Source organism: Cervus canadensis, chromosome X, assembly GCF_019320065.1.
Source record: "Cervus canadensis isolate Bull #8, Minnesota chromosome X, ASM1932006v1, whole genome shotgun sequence".
In the NCBI taxonomy this organism is placed as follows: domain Eukaryota; kingdom Metazoa; phylum Chordata; class Mammalia; order Artiodactyla; family Cervidae; genus Cervus; species Cervus canadensis.
Genome location: NC_057419.1, coordinates 99,558,964 through 99,582,776, shown reverse-complemented (window position 1 = coordinate 99,582,776; position 23,813 = coordinate 99,558,964). Strand labels below are relative to the sequence as shown.

The following is a 23,813-nucleotide window of genomic DNA, read 5'->3' as shown; positions in this document are numbered from 1 at the left end:
CTCCTCTAGGGAATCTTCCAGACCCAGGGATGGAATCTGCGTCTCCGGGTTCTTTATTGCTGAGCCACCAGGGAAGCCCCCTTCGATGTGTAGGTGAATATTTTTCATTAAATTTTAAATTTTTTCTGTTTTTATTATGGTAAAATAACTTAGCATAAAGTTTGTCATTTCAGCTATGGATGTATAATTCAGTGGCACTGAATATTTGTGCAGTGTTGTTCTGTTATCACCCCTGTGTATTTCTAAAACTTCTTCATCACACAAGCAGAGCTTATATCCATGTAGCAGTAACTCCACATACCTCTTCCTCTCAGTCTTGCTGTTTTGTGTTTGGCTTCATTCACTTAGTCTCAGCATTTTCAGTGTTATGTGGTTGCATGTATCAGAACTTCATTCCTTTTTATGGCATACTGTTCCATTGTGGGCTTCCCTGGTGGCTGGCTCAGTGGTAAAAAACCCTCCTGCTAATGTAGGAGATGCAGGTTGGATCCCTGGGTCAGAAAGATCTCCTGGAGGAGGACATGGCAACCCACTCCAGTATTCTTGCCTTGGTAATCCCATGAATAGGGGAGCCTGGTGGGCTACAGGCCATGGGGTTGCAGAAGAGTCAGAGATGATTTAGTGACTTAACAGTAGCAACAGTACTATTCCATTGTAGGTGTACTCTTAAAAAAAACAAAGAAACAGACAAAGGAGTAATCTCAAAAATATACAAGCAAGTCCTGCAGCTCAAATCCAGAAAAATAAATGACCCAATTAAGAAATGGGCCAAAGATCCAAACAGACATTTCTCCAAAGAAGATATACAGATGGCTGAAAAACACATGAAAATATGCTCAACATCACTCATTATTAGAGAAATGCAAATCAAAACCACAGTGAGGTATCATTATACACCAGTCAGAATGGCTGCTATCCAAAAGTCTACAAGCAGTGAATGCTAGAGAGGGTTGGAGAAAAGGGAACCCTCTTACACTGTTGGTGGGAATGCAAACTAGTACAGCCACTAGGGAGAACAGTGTGGAGATTCCTTAAAAACCTGGAAATAGAACTGCCATATGAGCCAGCAATCCCACTCCTGGGCATACACACGATGAAACCAGATCTGAAAGAAGCACATGTACCCCAGTGTTCATTGCAACACTGTTTATAATTGCCAGGACATGGAAGCAACCTAGATGCCCATCAGCAGACGATTGGATAAGGAAGCTATGGTACATATACACAATGGAATATTACTCAGCCATTTAAAAGAATACATTTGAATCAGTTCTAATGAGATGGATGAAACTGGAGCCCATTATACAGAGTGAAGTAAGGCAGAAAGATAAACACCAATACAGTATACTAGTGCATATATATGGAATTTAGAAAGATGGTAATGATAACCCTATATGCAAGACAGAAAAAGAGACACAGATGTACAGAACAGACTTTTGGACTCTATGGGAGAAGGCGAGGGTGGGATGATCTGAGAGAACAGCATCAAAACATGTATATTATCAAGTGTGAAACAGATTGTCAGTCCAGGTGGGATGCACGAGAAAAGTGCTGGGGGCTGGTGCACTGGGATGATCCAGAGGGATAGGATGGGGAGGGAGGCTGGAGGGGGATTAAGGATGGGGAACACATGTAAATCCATGGCTGATTCATGTCAATGTATGGCAAAAACAACTACAATATTGTAAAGTAATTAGGCTCCAACTAATAAAAATAAGTGAAAAACAGTATATAAGTAAAAATAAAATTCCATTCAAAAGTTGATGTACCCTTGGGTTTCTAACTACTTTTGTCTGTTGTGTATAATGCTTCTTTGAATATTCATAAACAATTATCTGTTTGAGTCACCGTTCTTGCATGTTTGGGGTATATGTTTAGAAGAGGAATTGTCAGGGAATTGACTGGGGTAAGTTAAAATATGCCATAAAAATCACAGCTCTTACTGAGAATCAGCCTATTTTATTTTATTTTTTTTCATTTATTTTTATTAGTTGCAGGCTAAATACTCCACAACATTGCAGTGGGTTCTGTCACACATTGACATGAATCAGCCATGGAGTTACATGTGTCCCCCATCCCGATCCCCCCTCCCACCTCCCTCTCCACCCGATTCCTCTGGGTCTTCCCAGTGCACCAGGCCCGAGCACTTGTCTCATGCATCCAACCTGGGCTGGTGATCTGTTTCACCATAGATAATATACATTGCTATTCTCTCGAAACATCCCACCCTCGCCTTCTCCCACAGAGTCCAAAAGTCTGTTCTGTACATCTGTGTCTCTTTTTCTGTTTTGCGTATAGGGTTATCATTACCATCTTTCTAAATTCCATATATATGTGTTAGTATGCTGTAATGTTCTTTATCTTTCTGGCTTACTTCACTCTGTATAATGGGCTCCAGTTCCATCCATCTCATTAGAACTGATTCAAATGAATTCTTTTTAATGGCTGAGTAATATTCCATGGTGTATATGTACCACAGCTTCCTTATCCATTCAGCTGCTGATGGGCATCTAGGTTGCTTCCATGTCCTGGCTATTATAAACAGTGCTGCGATGAACATTGGGGTGCACGTGTCTCTTTCAGATCTGGTTTCCTCAGTGTGTATGCCCAGAAGTGGTATTGCTAGGTCATATGGCAGTTCTATTTCCAGTTTTTTAAGAAATCTCCACACTGTTTTCCATAGTGGTTGTACTAGTTTGCATTCCCACCAACAGTGTAAGAGGGTTCCCTTTTCTCCACACCCTCTCCAGCATTTATTGCTTGTAGACTTTTGGATAGCAGCCATCCTGACTGGCATGTAATGGTACTCATTGTGGTTTTGATTTGCATTTCTCTGATAATGAGTGATGTTGAGCATCTTTTCATGTGTTTGTTAGCCATCTGTATGTCTTCTTTGGAGAAATGTCTGTTTAGATCTTTGGCCCATTTTTGATTGGGTCATTTATTTTTCTGGAATTGAGCTGCAGGAGTTGCTTGTATATTTTTGAGATTAATCCTTTGTCTGTTTCTTCATTTGCTATTATTTTCTCCCAATCTGAGGGCTGTCTTTCACCTTACTTATAGTTTCCTTTGTAGTGCAAAAGCTTTTAAGTTTCATTAGGTCCCATTTGTTTATTTTTGCTTTTATTTCCAATATTCTGGGAGGTGGGTCATAGAGGATCCTGCTGTGATTTATGTCGGAGAGTGTTTTGCCTATGTTCTCCTCTAGGAGCTTTATAGTTTCTGGTCTTATATTTAGATCTTTAATCCATTTTGAGTTTATTTTTGTGTATGGTGTCAGAAAGTGTTCTAGATTCATTCTTTTACAAGTGGTTGACCAGTTGTCCCAGCACCACTTGTTAAAGAGGTTGTCTTTTTTCCATTGTATATCCTTGCCTCCTTTGTCAAAGATAAGGTGTCCATAGGTTCGTGGATTTATCTCTGGGCTTTCTGTTCTGTTCCATTGATCTATATTTCTGTCTTTGTGCCAGTACCATACTGTCATGATGACTGTGGCTTTGTAGTATAGCCTGAAGTCAGGCAGGTTGATTCCTCCAGTTCCATTCTTCTTTCGCACGATTACTTTGGCTATTCGAGGTTTTCTGTATTTCCATACAAATTGTGAAATTATTTGGTCTAGTTCTGTGAAAAATACCGTTGGTAGCTTGATAGGGATTGCATTGAATCTATAGATTGCTTTGGGTAGAATGGCCATTTTGACAATATTGGAGAATCAACCTATTTTAAAAAAATATTTTCTATTTTTAATTAACATTTTGTTTCTAATAAACATTAATATTTTGTTGTTGTTGTTCAGTTGTGCCTGACTCTTTGCGATCCCAAGGAGTGCAGGATGCCAGGCTTCCCTGTAGTTTACCATCTCTAGGAGCTCGTGCAAACTCATGAACATTGAGTCGGTGATACCATCCAACCATCTCATCCTCTGTCGTCCCCTTCTCCTGCCCTCAGTCTTTCCCTGCATCATGGTCTTTTCCAGTGAGTCAGCTCTTCCCATCAAGTGGCCAGAGTTTTGGAGATTCAGCTTCAAAATCAGTCCTTCCAATGAATATTCAGGATTGACTTCCTTTAGGATCGACCAGTTTGATCTCCTTGTAGTCCAAGGGACTCTCAAGAGTCTTCACCAGCACCACAGTTCAAAATCATCAGTTCTTCAGTGCTCAGCCTTCTTTCTGGTCCAACTCTCACATCTCTATATAACTACTGGAAAACCCATAGCTTTGACTAGACGGACCTTTGTCGGCAAAGTGATGTGTCTGCTTTTTAATACACTGTCTAGGTTGCTCATAACTTTTTTTCCAAGGAGCAGGCATCTTTTAATTTCATGGATGCAGTCACCATCTGTGGTGATTTTAGAAACCCCCCCAAATAAAGTTTCTCACTGTTTCCATTGTTTCCCCATCTATTTGTCATGAAATTATGGGACTGGATACCATGATTTTGGTTTTCTGAATGTTGAGTTTTAAGCAGCTTTTTTACTCCCCTTTTTTCACCTTTATCAAGAGGCTCTTTAGTTCCTCTTGGCTTTCTGCCATAAGGGTGGTGTCATCTGCATATCTGAGGTTATTGATATTTCTCCCGGCAATCTTGATTCCAGCATATGAGTCAACCAACATGGCATTAGTTAAATAACCAGGGTAACAACATACATCCTGATGCACTCCTTTTTCAATTTTGAACCAGTCTGTTCTTCCATGTCCAGTTCTAACTGTTGCTTCTTGACCAGTATATAGGTTTCTTAGGAGGCAGGTAAAATGGTCTGGAATTCCTGTCTCTTTTAAGAATTTTACACAGTTTGCTATGATCCACAGTCAAAGGCTTTGGTGTAATCAGTGAAGCAGAAGTAGATTTTTTTTTCTGAAATTCTTTTGCTTTTTCTGTGATCTACCAGCTGTTGGCAATTTGACCTCTGGTTCCTCTGCCTTTTCTAAATCCAGCTTGAACATCTGGAGGTTCTTGGTTCATGTATTATTGAAACCTAGCTTGGAGGATTTTGATCATGACCTAGCTAACACGTGAAATGAGTGCAATTGTATGGTAGTTTGAACATTCTTTGGCATTGCCCTTCTTTGGGATTGGAATGAAAACTGACCTTTTCCAATCCTGGGGCCACTGCTGAGTTTTCCAAATTTGCTGGCATGTTGAGTGTAGCACTTTCACAGCATCATCCTTTAGGATTTGAAATAGCTCAGCTGGAATCCTGTCACCTCCACTAGCTTTGTTTGTAGTGATGCTTCCTAAGGCCCACTTGACTTCACATTCCAGGATGTCTGGCTCTAGGTGAGTGATGACACCATTGTGGTTATCCGGGTCATTAGGATGTTTTTTGTGTTCTTCTGTGTATTCATGCCACCTCTTCTTAATGTCTTCTGCTTCTGTTAGGTCTATATCATTTCTGTCCTTTATTGTGCCCATCTTTGCATGAAATGTTCCCTTGGTTTCTCTCATTTTCTTGAAGAGATCTTTAGATTTACCCATTCTGTTGTTTGCCTCTGTTTCTTTGCATTATTCACTTAGGAAGTCTTTCTTATCTCTCCATGTTGTTCTTTGGAACTCTGCGTTCAGATGGGTATATCTTTCCTTTTCTTGGTTTCCTCTCACTTCTTTTCTCAGCTATTTGCAAGGAGTCCTCAGACAACCATTTTGCCTTTTTGCATTTCTTTTTCTCAGGGGTGGTTTTGATCACTTCCTCCTGTACAGTGTCATGAACCATGTCCATAGTTCTTCAGGCACTCTGTCAGATCTAATCCCTTGAATCTATTTGTCACTTCCACTGTATAATGGTAAGGGATTTGATTTAGGTTATACTGAATGACTTAGTGGTTTTCTCCACTTTTCCTCCATTTAAGTCTGAATTTTGCAGTAAAGAGTTCAATCTGAGCCACAGTCAGCTCCCAGTCTTGTTTTTGTTGACTGTATAGAGCTTCTCCATCTTTGGCTACAAAGAATATAATCAATCTGATTTCGGTGTTGACTCTCTAGTGATGTCCATGTGTTGAGTCATCTCTTGTGATGTTGGAAGATGGTGTTTGCTATGACCAGTGCATTTAATGTTGTTTGTTGTTTTTTTAATGTTCCTTGAGTTGATGCAAGTCCTGGATTAATTTTTGGTTTGGAAAGTATTAATTGGACAATTTATTTTGTTCTTTAGTGTACCAGCATGTGGAGACCTTTACTTTGCTATTTTTACTGATATTAGTGATACAGATTGTTTAATAATTTTATTTTGATTGTTAGTATAAAGAAATACAGTTAAGTTTTGTATATTGACGCTTCAGTAACATCACTAAACTTATAAGTAATTTTTCAAAAAATGACAAAAATTTTCCTGTTCTTTTACCAAAGTTTAATTGATTTATAAATTCATTCTTTTCTAAAGATTGTTACCAGACATCTTTAAGAGCTGCTCAAAACTGTCGATTCTCCCTTACAAAATGCAGGATATAGTTCATGGGAAGGACTTAGGTTACCTTTAAAAGAATATTGATGTTATATTATGAAAAGTGACATTTGTGTGTAGAATCATTAAGCTATAGCTACCAGAGGTACTGATGCATTATGTTGTTGATGGTCCACTGGTGAAGGTAGATTTGGAAAGGAATGCAACTGAATTTATAGAAAAGATTTCAGTGGTTAAAAGCATATTGAATTTAATAAGATTAAACACAGATGAATAGAACAAATGAATCCAAAGGTAGATTTGTAGAAGTTCTCTAAATTCGGAAATGTAAAGCATGAAAGCCGTTAATAGATGTGAAAAACAGATTAAGAAGCCCTGCTATTCTGGCATATAGTTAAATATCTCCAGAGGAGAGAATAGGAACAGAAGGAGAGGAGACTGTTCAAAGATAACAGATGAGACTTTTCCAGAGTGAATGAGGTATAAGAGTCTTGAGCAAGGTAAATAATAGCAAATTTACACCCTTTAAAAATATTATAGAGATTAAAAAAATTTTGAAAAACCACCAGAGGAAAAAGATCCACCTATCCAGGCAAGAATACTGGAGTGGGTAGCCTTTCCCTTCTCCAGGGGATCTTCCCAACCCAGGGATTGAATGCAGGTCTCCTTCATTGAAGGCAGATTCTTTACCAGCTGAGCCACAAAGGAAATCCAAAGCCCTTGACTGTGTGGATCTCAACAAACTGTGGAAAATTCTTAAAGAGCTGGGAATACCAGACCATCTTACCTGCCTCCTGAGAAATCTGTTTGCAGGTCAAGAAGCAACAGTTAGAACCAGACGTGGAACAACGGACTGGTTCCAAATTGGGAAAGGAGTACTTCAAAGCTGTATATTGCCACCCTCCTTATTTAACTAATAGGCAGAGTACATCATGGGAAATGCCGGGCTGGATGAAGTGTAAGCTGGAATCAAGATTTCTGGTAGAAATATCAATAACCTCAGATACGCAGATGACGCCACCCTTATGGCAGAAAGTGAAGAGGAACTAAATAGCCTCTTGATGAAAGTGAAAGAGGAGAGTGAAAGAGTTGACTTCAAGCTCAACATTCAGAAAACTAAGATCATGGCATCTGGTCCCATCACTTCATGGCAAATAGATGGGGAAAACAGTGGCAGACTTTATTTTCTTGGGTTCTAGAATCACTGCAGATGGTGACTGCAGCCATGAAATTGAAAGATGATTGCTCCTTGGAAGAAAAACTATGACCCAGACAGCATATTAAAAAGCAGAGACATTACTTTGCCAACAAAAGTCCTCCTAGTGAAAGTTACGGTTTTTCCAGGAGTCATGTATGGATGTGAGAGTTGGACTATAAAGAAAAATGAGCTCAGAAAAATTGATGCTTTTGAACTGTGGTGTTGGAGAAGACTCCTGAAAGTCCCTTGGACTACAAGGAGATCAAACCAGTCAATCCTAAAGGAAATCAGTCCTAAATATTCATTGGAAGGACTGATGCTGAAACTGAAGCTTCAATACTTTGGCCACCTGATGCGAAGAACTGACTCATTGGAAGAGACCCTGATGCTGGGAGAGATTGAGAGTGGGAGGAGAAGGGGACGGCAGAAGATGAGATGTTTGAATGGTGTCACCTGACTCGATGGACATGAGTTTGAGTAAGCTTTAGGAATTGGTGGTGGACAAGGAAGCGTGGTGTGCTGCAGTCTATTGGGTCGCAAAGAGTCAGACAGAACTGAGAGACTGTACTGAACTGATAAAAGAACAGTAATTCAGCAGCATAAATTTTTCTCAGTAATGGCAGAGGTCAGAATAAGGTAGAATTCAGAATACTAAGGGAGAATAACTCTGAACCCAAGCTGCTGTTTTCAGATAATTTGGGTGTTAGAAATAATATTTTGGGTAAAGTTGATGTTTAATACTTTTAGGGGATTGAGGAAAGAACTATTAAATCATATTAGTAAAAAGGAAACTGAGCTTTGGAAGAAAGTAGGAAGCAATGATGAGCCAAAATAAATAAAATTTCAAAATTTGTAAGCATATTGGTATAATTGAAAGCATATTGACTGCATGAGCTAGTGATAATGATGATTAATTTAGGGTTATTTAGAAATAAAAAGAACTAAAATTTTAACAAATGAAAAGACAGTTCTTTGTCAGTTCTTATTAGTAAAAACGAGAATAGATTGAAATTAAAGATTTCTTAAATATGGTAAAAGTTGGGGTAATCAGAAAAAGAATAAAATAAGTAACTTACTAGTGGAGGAAATACAGTAGAAAGAGGAGAGGACTTTGTAGGAAGGAGATTAGGTTGAAAATAATTTTAATAATAGCTTCAATATCCATGGTGACATTGAAGGATGTCAGTAAAATCATTAAATAGAATACAGCCTTTGGGGATATCTAATAGAAGGCCAGAAAGGAAAACAGGAAGCATTGAAAGAAATCAGTGAAGAGGAAACACAAAATAAGATGATAGGAGTAAAAATACATGTATCAGTAATTTTATGTAAGCATTTCAATGCAGAGTTGAGAATAAAGAGAAAAAATATCAGTACATTATTAAACAAAGCTGATGTAGAAATAGACAAAATAGACTCTAAGGCAGATATAGTTCTGAACATGCTTTGAATCTAACAACATGGTCTTAAAATATACAGGGCAAAAATTGAAATAAGGAAAAATGTGCAAACCCTAGTTAAACAGTTAATCACCATTAGGATTTTAAACTATTTTATTTTTCAAAAACTGATAGAGCAGAAATGAGTAAGATTACAGAAGATTTGAATATAAGATTTGAATATCAGTTATTAAGCTTGATTTAATAGTTGCGTTTGAAGTGATATATTCCCAAATTACAAATTACAGATCCTTTTCCAGCATATAGAAAATATACACAATTTGAAAATCTATCAAGTCTAAAAGAAAGGCCCAAGATATATCATAAAATTTATATCATAGACCATATTGTAATTATTAAGGTATATCTTGTACTTGTTAAAATACATTAAAAGTAGAAATCAATAACAGACGCCTGACCCTTGTGCTTTGGGAACTGCATTTCTCAGTTTATGAATAGCAATTTATGTGGAAATGATGAAATATTTAGAATGGAATGACTATACAAACAGAACATATAAAAATGTATGGGGTTACATGGCTGTGGGCTGCTCCATGGGGTGGGCACCACTTCCCATGGCATCCCATGGAGGCCACTCCCATTGGTCGAGGGCAGTTCTTCAAAATGAGTATGCACATATGATCCGGTTGCATACTGGGGCTGGCGACAGTGCACTGGCCCAATGAAGGAGTCCAGGAGGGGCATCATCATTGCCTGCTACTCCACCACCTCCGTTTCTACCTAATGTTGTGTGGAAGGCCAGTGCAATCAGAAAAAAGTTATTGAAGATACAGGACCTTGACAAGAAAGCACAGCATATGACTTGATTATCTATTTCTAACATCCACAAGAATACACAGTTTATCAACCACTGAAAATAATATCATAATGTGTTAGACTGTGAAATCAGCATACAGAAGTTAACAGCTTTCCGTGCAGTTCAATTAGTAGATGTATGGCAGATATCCTATCTGTAGTCATAAAATAAGATAAAATAGAGTAAGAATAAAGTATTCCAAAGAATGCGAGTTCCACCGAATAGCAAAGAGAGAAAGAAAGCCTTCCTCAGTGATCAGTGCAAAGAAATAGAGGAAAACAATAGACTGGGAAAGACTAGACATCTCTTCAAGAAAATTAGAGATACCAAGGAAACATTTCATGCAAAGATTGGCTCAGTAAAGGACAGAAATGGTAGGGACCTAACAGAAGCAGAAGATATTAAGAGGAGGTGGCAAGAATATACAGAAGAACTGTACAAGAAAGATCTTCACGACCCAGATAATCACGAGAGTGTAGAACCAGACATCCTGGAAAGCAAAGTCAAGTGGGCCTTAGGAAGCATCACTATGAGCAAAGCTAGTGGAGGCGATGGAATTCCAGTAGAGCTGTTTCAAATCCTGGAAGATGATTCTGTGAAAGTGCTGCACTCAACATGCCAGCAAATTTGGAAAACTCAGCAGTGGCCACAGGACTGGAAAAGGTCAGTTTTCATTCCAATCCCAAAGAAAGGCATGCTCAAACTACTGCACAATTACACTCATCTCACACGCTAGCAAAGTAATGCTCAAAATTCTCCAAGTGAGGCTTCACCAATACGTGAACCGTGAACTTTCAGATATTCAAGCTGGTTTTAGAAAAGGCAGAGGAAGCAGAGATCAGATTGCCAATATCTGCTGGATCATCGAAAAAGCACAAGAGTTCCAGAAAATTACCAATTTCTGCTTTATTGACTATGCCAAAGCCTTCGACTGTGTGGATCACAATAAACTGTGGAAAATTCTGAGAGATGGCAATACCAGACCAGCTGACCTGCCTCTTGAGAAATCTGTATGCACGTCAGGAAGCAACAATTAGAACTGTACATGGAACAACAGACTTATTCCAAATAGGAAAAAGAGTACGTCAGGGCTATATATTGTCACCCTGCTTATTTAACTTATATGCAGAGTACATCATGAGAAACGCTGGGCTGGAGGAAGCACCAGCTGAAATCAAGATTGCTGGGAGAAATATCAGTAACCTCAGACATGCAGATGATGCGAAACCTTATGGCAGAAAGTGAAGAAGAACTAAAGAGCTTCTTGATGAAAGTGAAAGAGGAGAGTGAAAAAGTTGGCTTAAAACTCAACATTCAGAAAACTAAGATCATGGCATCTGGTCCCATCACTTCATGGCAAATAGATGGAGAAACAGTGGAAACAGTGGCTGACCTTATTTTGGGGGGCTCCAGAATCACTGCAGATGGTGACTGCCGCCATGAAATTAAAGGGTGCTTGCTCCTTGGTAGGAAAGTTATGACCAACCTAGACAGCATATTAAAAAGCAGAGACTTTGCCAACAAAGGTCCATCTAGTCAAGGCTCTGGTCTTTCCAGTAGTCATGTATGGATGTGAGAGTTGGACTGTAAAGATAGCTGAGCACTTAAGAATTGATGCTTTTGAGCTGTGGTGTTGGAGAAGACTCTTGCGAGTCCCTTGGACTGCAAGGAGATTCAGCCAGTCAATCCTAAAGCAAATACCTCCTGGCTATTCATTGGAAGGACTGATGCTGAAGCTGAGGCTCCAATACTTTGGCCACCTGATGCAAAGAACTGACTCATTGGAAAAGACCCTGATGCTGGGAAAGATTGAAGGTGGGAGGAGAAGGGGATGACAGAGGGTAAGATGTTTGGATGACATCACCAACTTGATGGACATGAGTTTGAGTAAACTCCGGGAGTTGGTGATGGACGGGGATGCCTGGCGTGCTGAAGTCCAGTAGGGTCACAAAGAGTCAGACAAGACTGCCCAACTGAACTGAACTGAAATATAGAAAACAAATACTAACAGACCTAAAGGAAGAAATGGATGGGAATACAATAATAGAGGAGATTCCAACACCTCAGTGACGTCAGTGGACGAATCTTCCAGACAGAAAATCAATAAGGCAACAGAGATCCTAGATGACGTATTAGGACGATTAGACTTAATTGATATTTTCAGGACATTCAGTTCAGTTCAGTCACTCAGGCTGTCTGCGACCCTGTGGACTCAGCACACCAGGCTTCCCTGTCCATCACCAACACCCATAGCTTGTTCAAACTCATGTCCATTGAGTCGGTGATGCCATCCAGCCATCTCATCCTCTGTCATCCCCTTCTCCTCCCATCTTCAATCTTTCCCAGCATCAGGGTCTTTTCCAATGAGTCAGTTCTTCGCATCAGGTGGCCAAAATATTGGAGTTTCAGCTTCAGTATCAGTCCTTCCAATGAATAATCAGGAGTTATTTACTTTAGGATTCACTGGTTTGATGTCCTTGCAGTCCAAGGGACTCTCAAGAGTCTTCTCCAACACCACAGTGTTTATAGGTGTCACTTTTTCTTTTTAGTCATTTTTAGGTTTTGTTTGCAAAGCAAATAGTGGATTTTTTAAAAAAGATCATAGCTTTTATTTATTTTCTGGTAAAGTTGAACAGTTATAGGTCAAACACAGCATTTCTCTTTAGTAACTATCTGTTGATGACTTAAAATATTAAAGTCATTGAATTATGCAAGGCTTAAATTAATGTGGCCACCATGTCCCCAAGATTTCTTTGTTGGTTTTTGTGTCGTTTGTGTTTTTGTGTTTTAATATTATAGGTTATCAAGTCGGCAATGATTCAGAAGCTTCAGGATCGTCCAGAAGAGGTGGAAGAGGTGGAAGAGGTAGTTTCCGAGGTTGCCGTGGAGGATTTGGTCTAGGAAGTCCAAGTTAGTAGTGGATTGCAAATACTGTGCTTCGTTTATTAAAGAAATGATTAAAAATAACACCTATCACGTATAAGATTGTTATGACTATGTGAGAATGGTTTAGTATAATGGCTGGTACATAATCACTTATGCTATGCAAAATATTATTTTGTAGACATATGTAATTCCTTATAGATTAAATGAGAATATGTGACTCTTTGTAACAGTTTGTGTGGTGCAGTTCTTTAATATTACATGCTGTGAAGCATTTTAGAGCTTTGATAAAGATGGCTGACCTTACAAATAAGTGGCATTCTCATGATTCCATTATACCTTCTTATACCAGTGTGGCTTTCTACCTAAATTTTTCCAGTTGTCTTTCCTTGGTGCTAAGATATTGTCTCCTGAAGTCACTTTGGGAATGCATGTCTCTCTTAACAGAGGAGAACAGAATAGTGAAACTAAAAACGTAAATTGATATAATGATTTAATAGATATGTAGCAGATTAGTGAATTGTCCCTTTTTAAAAAGTGAAGAGATCCACAGGGTTGCTGTTTAAGACTGATAAAGTTTGATTTGAGTGCAGTGGGTACCAAGGGATACTATTGTGGAGAATAAGCACTAAGATTATGTAATGTGAAATTTTGAGGGGCAGCAACAGTGCTGTTTTTCAAAGGGAATTTAACTTGCTTATATTATATTTTGGTGTAGTATTAGCCCTGACTACTTTTATAAGATAATTTTAATAAAATATTGAGAAAGTAATGTATAATTGAAGGAAATAATTTATGGAAAGATCCTTCTGTGTGATACTTCAAAAACACTACGATTCCTGTTAAATTTAAATTATTTTATCCTGCATCTTTTTAACTTACGGCACCATAAATTGATTTTTTTCTGTTCACTGCATGACTTAAAAGTTTTTAAAAGTAACGTAATCTAAATTTTTAATCTGTAAATCTAGAGAGCGAATATGAACAAGAGGAGGGGACCCAGCGCTCTGGTGGCATTTTTGGTTCTAGAAGATCAGCATTAAGTGGTGCAGGTGAGAAACAGAATTTATTACTGAATATTAATCATTCACATTTGCTTTTAGTTCTAGGATTATTGAACATAATATATATTTTTAAGTATATTAGATTGGTTCATGATTATCTCTGCTTTTTAGATTTGTAGGCAAAAGGAAAATGGACAATTTTTCCTCCCTTATAAAATTTGTGCTCTGTGAATTATTCCTTCTTTCTTATCTACCAGTTAATTTGAGATATAAATTATACTTTTAATTAGAAGAAGGAAAATGAAGTTTCCTTTGGTTTCAAAGAAAGGATTCTGAGGGAATTTGAGGAGAAAGTGGGGGAAAAAAAGCATCCTGTTGATGAAATGTTTAAAAGTAGTTAAATGAACTGTGGTATTAAGAAGAAATGAGCTATATCAAGCCTGAAAAGACATGGAGGGGCCTTAAATGCGTACTGCATGCTTGCTAAGTCACTTCAGTTGTGTCAGATTCTTTGCAACCCCATGGACTATAGCTCACCAGGCTCCTCTGTCCAATGGGACTCTCTACGCAGGAATATTATAGTGGGTTGCCATGCCCTCCTCCAGGGGATCTTGCCAACCCAGGGATTGAACCTGCGTCTCCTGTGACTCCTGCATTGCAGGCAGATTCTTTACTGCTGAGCCACTGGGGAAGCTCTAAATATGTGCTACTGAGTGAAAGAAGCCAATCTGAAAAGACAGTATACTGTATGATTCCAACTCTGTATGACATTCTGTAAAAGGCAAAACTGTAAGAAGAGGGCTGAAAAAAATTGCGTGGTTGCTAGGGGTCAGGGAAGGGATGAACAGACAGAGCACTGAGAATTTTTCGGGTAGTCAAGTTACTGTGTATGATACTATAATGATGGAGACATGCCATGATACATTTTTGCAAACATAAAAAACACTGTACAGTACCATGAATGAGCTGTAATGTAAACCATGGACTTTGGGTGATTGTGATGTGCCAGTATAGGTTTATCAACTGTAACAAAATACCTCTCTTGTGGGGAGCGTTGATTATGTCAGGGGGGTGTGGAGTATGCAGGTGTGAGGACTGGAAGTATCTGGGAAGTCTCTGCATTTTCCTCTTAATGTTTCTGTGAACCTGAAATTGCCCTAAAAATGAAGTGTTTAAACAAAATGTTCAGACGAGAAAACGGTTTTTGTTAAACATAGAATTAGGAGATGGGTGGGTTAAGGGTCTAGGAATCCTGAGAAATCACTCAGTATTTGAAAAGAAATAGCTATATATTTTATGTGCTTGAAGAGGAGCTGTGTTTCCTCTGAATATTTCTGTAAAACAATGCCTTACAGGTAATGGTGACACTTTCCAAAGCAGAAGAGGTCGTGGAAGTGGACGAGGTGAGTTCTTATTTGGTTTACCTGTAAGTGGTTAAAATGACTGTAATCCAAGTTTAATTTTTGAAGTTAAAGGTAACTGTTGGTGCTTTTATACACACTTTGAGGAGTATACATTTGCACGGCCAGTTTGGAGAAGTTGTTTACTTTTGTTGTTTAGTCGCTGTGTTGTGTCTGACTCTTGCAGCCCTGTGGACTATAGCCCACCAGGCTCATCTGTCCATGGGATTTTCCAGGCAAGAATACTGGAGTGGGTTGTCATTTCCTTCTCCAGGGGAAGCCAGTTGTTTACTACTACTCTTTAATCCAGCAGTTCCATTATATACTGTAGGTGTATATGCTCAGTGCATGTAAAAGGATGTTCACTTAAGCTTCATGTGTAATACGTGAAAACTGAAAATCACCTAAAATTCATCAGTAAATAACTGCTTAATAAATAACATAACCATAAAATGGGAGTTACCATGCAAATGTTAAAGACTGAGATGTAATCTATGTTTACAGATTCTTATATTAAAATAATCTTTCTTATGAGATAGTTAGCTTGGTGTAGGGGATAAAGAAAGTTCAGTATAGATAATTTTATACTCTTAAAAAAATCTCAGAGTTAAAAATGCTTAAACTTCATATAAAAGTTAAAATATTTTCCAGACTAGGAAAACAAGAAAGCTTGTTTAATATCTCTGAAAAATTCTGTGATCATTTTTAGTCTGAGAGCATTCAGAGTGGCAGTTCCCTTGAACCACTTTTCCCTGCTTCACTCTTTCAGATTCTTGGTTTCTCCAGTGTAGAAAAAGATTATGAATGGCTAAACCATATTTTATACAAATTCTTAGATCTTGTTTGAAAAGGGGTTTGAAGACCTGTGGACATACAGGACAAGAAAATTAGAGAGTGCACATATAAAAGTGCTATGTGTTAGCCTTTCAAAGCTAGTACAGTCCTGATTCTTTCTGTGTTAGTACCTGAAAGTGGCACAGTCAGTGACTCCTTGTCTAGAAACCAGAAAGGTAGTGTGTGGAAAAGAGTTAACATGGTAGACCTGACTGGTCTTCTTGGAAAGTCCTTCTTACAAGACCCCTCCCTGGCTTCTGGGAACTTGGATTTGGGGAGGGGTCTCAACACCCTTAACCAGTGTGAGTGGTCCACTGTACCTAAATGGTTTGTAAAACAATGTGGTTTATGATGAATACCCCCTTTTCTTCTGGGAGTTGGGAAATTTGGTACATGCCAGGCAGAAGGTGCCTGCCTGCTTTATCAGCCCCTCATAAGAACCCTGGATATTGAATCTCTAAATTGCTCTGGTAAACATTTTCAGCATTTTGTCACAACTCATCCTGTATGACCCCAGTGGGAGTGACTCTTAAAAGCTTGCACCTGGTCTTCTCTGGCCTTTTCTCCATACCCTTTTTTCCTTTGCTCATTTTGCTTCATATCTTTTCTATGTAATAAGTCACAGCCATAGTTTTGACTGTATTCTGAGTCCTAGCAAATCATAGAACCTATATGGACTAAGCAGAGATGGACTTGTAGTTCCTCTTAGAAAATATATTCCTTTGTTGAGGAATATAGGAATAGGAAAGAGACATAACAGCTTAAACAGGGAGATACTAATATGTTATAACATTGTAATCTACATAAAGTCAGCATTTTGAATGCTAAGGGAACTTAAAATATTCAGGATTCTATTTATCTTAATTGTCTCAAAATATTATTTGTTTGAAGGGGCCATCCATGTTTGGAACTTTTTTCTCTTTGAAAACAAGCAACAAAAATAAAGATATACACAGTCTTGTATATTAACTGGCTGTCACTGTGTATTTCTTTAATAGGTGGTTACAAAGGTTTAAATGAAGAAGTAATTACAGGCTCTGGAAAGAGTTAAGTTTTACTTTAGATCAGGTATTTGATTTTTATAGTGAGTATTGTTTTACCCCTCGATTTTAAAAAACATTTGTCTTGTTTTCGTTTGATTCCTTTTAAGATTCTTGGAAGTCAGAAGCTAAAGGAGGAGAAAGTGGTGACACTAAGGGTATATTAATTTTTGTGTGATCCACATAAATGTATATTACATTCGTGTATATATATACAAATGCAGAATATTTAAAGAGATAACTTTAAAAAGTTTGAAGTAAAAACTTTAATGGTAAACCTTGGGACCTTTTTTGGTAATTTTATTTACTTACTCTTGGCTGTGCTGGGTCTTCGTTGCTGCACAGGCTTTTCTCTAGTTGCGGAGACTGAGGGCTCCTCTCTAGCTGTGGTCTTCTCATTGTGGTGGCTTTTCTTGATGCAGAGCATGGGCTCTAAGGTGCACGGGCCTCAGTAGTTGTGATACGTAGGCTCAGTAGTTGCAGCTCCTGGGCTCTAGCGCACAGGCTGCGCATGGGCTTAGTTGCTCTGTGGCATGTGAGATTTTCCTGGGGCAGGAATTGAACTCGTATTTCCTGCATTGGCAGGTGGATTCTTTACCAGTGAGCCACCAGCGAAGCCCAGGAATTTGCATGTTGTTTTGAATTTGAGTTTGTTGCTTTTTGTCTGTTTTCTCTTTTATTTTTATCTTAATCCTTATAATGTAAATTTTCTTTTCAATTCCGAGGTCGAAAAGTGACCTACATACCACCTCCTCCACCTGAAGATGAGGACTCCATCTTTGCACATTATCAGACAGGCATAAACTTTGACAAATATGATACTATTCTTGTAGAAGTATCTGGACATGATCCACCACCAGCAATTCTGGTCAGTGTAATAATTGTCTCTGTACTGACTGTGAGACAAACTTTGTTTTTTAAAAATTTGGAACATTTCTCTAAGTTGATATTAAAGAATACAAAAACTTCATCTTTAGTATTTACTGTCTTAGGTTGGAAATTTAGAATCATATCTAACATCTACATTATAACTAATTGCTGTGTTGAAAGGGAGGGTACTATATTTCCTCCCCACCTCCTCAAACTAGGATGGAAACTTGATTTAAATTTATTAAAAAGGATACTTTTCCTAAAGATTCACTATTTCTGCTTTCTACGTATGTGAGAAAGTGCATCTTAGGGGAGTGATTTTCTAAGGAATCGGGGAGCCCAGAGTTCCCTGTTGATAATGAACCGTTTTTATTGATCAGAGTTATTTGTATCTCACAGGTTTTAAGGGGGCTGAAAAAGTTTTTAGAGCCATTGTCTATATGGAATATTCCTTAATTCTATCAAGTAGTCGCATAGAGGTTCTAGATATTACTTTTGAATGGGGGCATATATAGGATATAAAGTAGAATTAACAACTTGAAACTAATTCAAATGGAATGTGTTTATGGAATGACTAGTGTATGATACATGGCATTTAACCACTGCCCCCTGATTTTTTTTAGACTTTTGAAGAAGCTAATCTTTGTCAGACATTGAATAAGAACATTGCTAAAGCTGGTTATACGAAGCTTACTCCTGTGCAAAAATACAGTATTCCTATTATACTAGGAGGACGAGATTTGATGGCTTGTGCTCAGACAGGCTCTGGAAAGACTGTAAGTCACTTCCCTACATATATTTAGCCCAGTATTCAAACTGTCACTTTTTGAACTTTGGTTCTTCCCAAGTAGATGATTTTAGTGAACTGTCATAAATACTCATGTTTTTGTCTCTGATTTCTGGTTTTATTGAAGTTTGTGTACTTTTGACGAAAGAATTTTGAACTATTTCTAGAGTAGTGTTTTGCAGTTCATAGATGTTTATAAGTGTATTCAGCTCCTTCTGTGGGACATAATACTTAATACCTGAGAGTCAAAGCACCAAAGGTTATAAGACCTTTGATTATAAGAGCATGGGAAAAAATAATTTATGTAATGTAAAGTTTTTCCCATCACTTCATGGCAAATAGATGGAAAACAAAACGGGGAAACAGTGACAGATTTTATTATCTTGGGCTCCAGAACCACTGTGGACGGTGACTACAGCCACGAAATTAAAAGACACTTCCTCCTTGGAAGAAAAGCTATGACAAACCTAGACAGCATATTAAAAAGCAGAAATTTACCACTTTGCTTACAAAGGTCCTTACAGTCAAAGCTAAGATTTTTCCAATAGTCATGTATGGATGTGAGAGCCTTAAAGAAGGCTGAAAGCCAAAGAATTGATGCTTTCAAGCTGTGGTGCTGGAGGAGGCTCTTGAGAGTCCCTTGGACAGCACGGAGATCAAAGCAATTGATCCTAAAAGAAATTAGCCCTGAATATTCACTGCAAGGACTGATGCTGAAGCGCCGATACTTTGGCTTCCTGATGTGAAGAGCCACCTCATTGGAAAAGACCCTGATGCTGGGAAAGATTAAGGCAGGAGGAGAAGGGGGCGACAGAGGATGAGATGGTTGGATGGCATCACCAACTCAATGGACATGAGTTTGAGCAAACTCCGAGAGATAGTAAAGCAGCCTGACGTACTGCAGTCCATGGGGTCAAAAAGAGTTGGACACGAGTTAGCGACTAACAACAACAGTGTAATAGCCGATACAGTTTTGGAGTCAAGAGAATGAGAAATAGCTGTATGTACTGTTGTTGTCTATGTACTGTACCTGGTCCTTAGTACGAAGTGACCTCTGGTTATGCTAATTCTAAAAAAAACTCTGGTGGGACCAAGTTGGTCTTAGGACTAAACTGTGAGATTTGTGAATTAAATAGGGTTCCATGAGATGAGCATTAAAGACTGTCATTTCCAGGATCCTAGTCTTGCTTCATACTATATTAGTCTTAAAAATTCTCCATAGTAGAGTTGAAAGGAAAATAAGTGAAAATAAGCTGTACAATATAGCAGCTAATGTGTGACTTAAATGTGGTTTTGGAGGTAGGTTTTAGTGTCTTATTTAATAAGAAAACTGTATCACAAAGTTTCTCTTGCCATATGTAACATTTATGAGGGTGATATGTTTAGTAAGTCAAATGAATGCTTTCCCAATTTTTGCTCTGTTTTGTGGACCACTTTTGTCATGCATTCTGATTTTATTTCTACCTCAAAAGGAATCATTTATACTAAATGCTACATTCCTCATTTACCTCTCAAAATAAGTTAATGTTTGTTTATGTAGAATCTTTGGTTGTGTTTGTTTTTAAAAAAGCACAAAAGATAGGTTTCATAAGATAGATTAACTTTATCAAACATTTTATATTGTATAATATGAGCATGATGACCAAAATGTTAGAAACTCATGGAAATAAAAATTATTTCCCTTTCTCATTTTAAATTTATCAAAAGGATGAAAGAAGCAGCTAAGGGGTTTAAAGACATGAGGAATAGGTTGCCATAGGGAAAAGGATGATGCCCTATAAATTTGTAAGTTATGCAATTTAACTTCTAGGCAGCTTTTCTCTTGCCAATTTTGGCTCATATGATGCGTGATGGAATAACCGCCAGTCGTTTTAAAGAACTGCAGGAACCAGAGTGTATTATTGTAGCACCAACTCGAGAGTTGATCAGTCAGATCTATTTGGAAGCCAGAAAATTTTCTTTTGGGTAAGTACATCTGGAATGCCACTCACAAACAAGTTTTTCTTTTGAGAATTATTGTATTTATTTTGGGAAGAACTCAGTACATGTAAAAGAATGCAGTCATATAATTTAATTTGGTGTTACCTGACTGAAGTTCACTTTTTCATAATCTTGTTTATAGAATCTATTTTTTTAAATGCTTATTAAAAATCAGATGGTGATAGAAGTAGAACGATAAGACAGTGTACATATTCATGTGTTTTCTGGTAGTTTTTAAGTATATGTTTAATCATGAGTTTATGGTGTTCGTAATAATTTTCTCTCCTTTAACCCGTAACTTCATAAAATGGATAACTGCTTATTTAACAATCAGACGTAATTTTTAATGACTGTAAGATTGTCCATGTGTTTGTATTTTACTTCTCTATTTGGGAGATTTAAGTTGTTTCTAATTTGGGGCTACTATAAATAAAAGCAATTCTTGCTTTAATGAACAGCTTGCTTATAAACTTTTTCTACTTTTATCTTTTAAGTATTTTATTAGAGTAGATTTTTATAGATTTAATGTTAAAGAATATGAAGTTATTTTAAAGCTTGCATTCTACCAGCAATATTTGAAAATGCCAACTTCACTATACACTTTGCCACTGTTTGGTATTGGATTATTTATCTGTTGCTGCTTACTTTAAAACCTAGTTGCTCAAAACAATACATATTATTTATAGTTTCTGAGGGTTAGGAATTGAGGAACAGTTAAGCTGGGTGTTTCTGGCTTGGCATCTCATGAGGTTGCAGACAAGATGTCATCCAGAATTACAGTCATCTGGCTTTACTGGATCTCTGTAAGAATGGTTGTCTCTAGGGAATGACAGCTGGCTTCACTTAGATTGAAGGGTCAGTGAGAAAGAGCAAGGAGGAGGTTTCTGTGACTCTTGTAAGACAGTTGCAGTCACTTTTGCTGTACTCTGTTCGTCACTAAGCAGGTCACTAAATCTAGCTCATCCTCAGGACTGGCTATATAATTTGCGAGAACTAGCCCAAAATGAACTAGCCCAGTACAAGGTCCTTTGTTTAAAAATTATGATGAATTTTAAAGCAGCAAATAGAATATTAAACCAAGTTCAGGTCTATTTTAAGCATAGGACTGTGTATTACTGCACAGGTTCTATACCTATGAAGCCAGCCTTGCACACATCTTTGGAGGAGGGAGTTAGGATCTATATTTAAAGGAAGGTGTATTGAAGAATTTGTGTACATATTTTAAAATCACTACAGCTATCTTCATGTTTTCATCTATTTGGTTATTGAGAGGTTGAACTACTTTTTGAATGCTTTGTACATTTTCCCTGTGAATTATCCATTTGTTGTCTACCCATTTATCTGTTGGTATATTAGTCTTTTTCTGTACAGTTCTTTAGAGCTTTCTATCTAGAACCTTCAGCTTTTATTTTGTGTAAATCAGTTTATTTGAAATTAGAGGAGAAAAAACTAAAATTATTAATTCTTTTAATGTCAAGCTTGACAGATCTCTTTTTGTAAGAAGTAGATGTTCATTGCTTAAACCAGTATTTATTTCTTACTGACCCCCATGTACTGTGTTGCTCTTCGGGCTTTTAAATCAAGTAAAAGATAAACGTTTTCTTTAAAAAAAAAACAATAATGATATTTCAGATAATATGTATGCACAAAATGTGCATTAGTATGTGGATATTTTTTGGAACATTTTTGTGGCAAAAAACTGAGAAGTGTCTAACTGTCTATCTTTAATCCTCCTCTTCAAAGTTTACACACTATTATGGTTTTATGTGAAATAGTATAGAAAGAGCTGGTGCACATGTATGCACTTTAATTCTCCTCTCAGCAAATCTTAGCATACTAAGCTTGGTTGCCATCCTTTAAAAAAATGGTATATGTTGGAGCTAACACTTACTATAGAACTGTACTCATCTTTATAGATGCTCAGTGTTCTTTTGTATGGAAGGCCTATAATTCTGTTTTTCATTGTTAGATAATTTTCAGACTTTCGATACTAAAAAGCATGTTATCAGTGAATATATTACACAGTCATCTTTACCCCTTTGTGGGGGTATATCTGAAGGGAAAATTCCTATATGTGAATTTCTTGGGAAAAATAAGTTTTAAAATTTTAATAGAGACTAAAATTGTGAAAGAGATTGTATCAGTTTATCCCCCTGAGTGCCAGTTACCCTACACTGGCTAACATGGCATTATCACACTTGAGGGAAAATTTTGTTAGACTTCATTTGTTTTGCTTTATTGATTTAAAAAGTAATATTGAACTTAAAGTGTTTAAAAACCGTCTGTATTTTTAATGAACATTTGTTCATGTTGTTGGCCTGTCGTATGGGTGTTGGTTGTGTTTATCACTGTTTTTGAAGAGCTCTGTCAGACAGGTTGCACATTTTTTTTCCCTCAGCTTTTCAACTTTCTGGGAAGAATTGTAAAAGAATGTTGAATGTATTAGCTTTTTCTTCATGGGTTTCATTTTACATCTCATTAAAAACAAATGACTAATTTTCAAGCAACTAGAAAATGACATTTATTTTTATTGTCAATAGGACTTGCATAAGAGCAGTTGTCACATATGGGGGAACCCAGTTGAGGCATTCAATTCGACAAATAGTACAAGGCTGTAATATATTATGTGCTACTCCTGGGAGACTGATGGATATCATAGGCAAAGAAAAGGTAAGCTCTAGAGGGATACAGTGTTGTGAGATTGACTAGTAATTGTTTTGTTTGGGAAAGAGAGAAACTTGTGTAAAGACATGTATGTTCATTACAGCACCATTTGTATATTAGGCTCCCATCTGATTCCTTGAATGCTTTCTTTTAATACAAATAGGTAAATAGTATTTTCCATTTTATACTTGGGAAAACAAACTTTTAGTGAGATTATGTAATTTATTTTAATCTCTAAGTTAGCTCTAGTAAGTGATAGGGTTAGAATCTGGATCCGAATCCAGAATCCATATCCTAGACCCACTCTACTGGGAGAAAAATGAAGTCAGTGCTTTTTTCTAGTTTCGTATATGTCTTGAGGAAATCATTTCTTTTTCCCTGGAAGAAAACCTTTGTGGTATCAGTAATTGTGTCTCCTGTTTTAAGTGTGAGAGTGATATTATCCAGGATTGTTAAGTTTCTGTCTTTGGAGAGCGATTTTAGGGCGATTTATTTTCAGT

The 23,813-nt window shown here is 37.5% G+C and overlaps 1 protein-coding gene across 7 annotated transcripts in view; it reads left to right on the top strand.

The window, feature by feature from the left end:
• The window catches only part of LOC122435824 (probable ATP-dependent RNA helicase DDX4), an 87,720-nt gene that overhangs the window by 45,340 nt on the left and 18,567 nt on the right, over positions 1–23,813 (top strand). For 5 of the 7 annotated variants that reach the window (XM_043459906.1, XM_043459908.1, XM_043459905.1 and 2 more), the window contains 9 exons: positions 12,651–12,761; positions 13,706–13,786; positions 15,094–15,141; positions 16,971–17,018; positions 17,123–17,170; positions 17,738–17,880; positions 18,506–18,658; positions 20,480–20,634; positions 23,190–23,319. In XM_043459906.1, the coding sequence (XP_043315841.1) occupies positions 12,651–12,761; positions 13,706–13,786; positions 15,094–15,141; positions 16,971–17,018; positions 17,123–17,170; positions 17,738–17,880; positions 18,506–18,658; positions 20,480–20,634; positions 23,190–23,319 (917 nt within the window). The remainder of the gene's footprint in view (positions 1–12,650; positions 12,762–13,705; positions 13,787–15,093; positions 15,142–16,970; positions 17,019–17,122; positions 17,171–17,737; positions 17,881–18,505; positions 18,659–20,479; positions 20,635–23,189; positions 23,320–23,813) is intronic. The other 2 variants (XM_043459904.1, XM_043459907.1) reach the window with 2 other exon arrangements.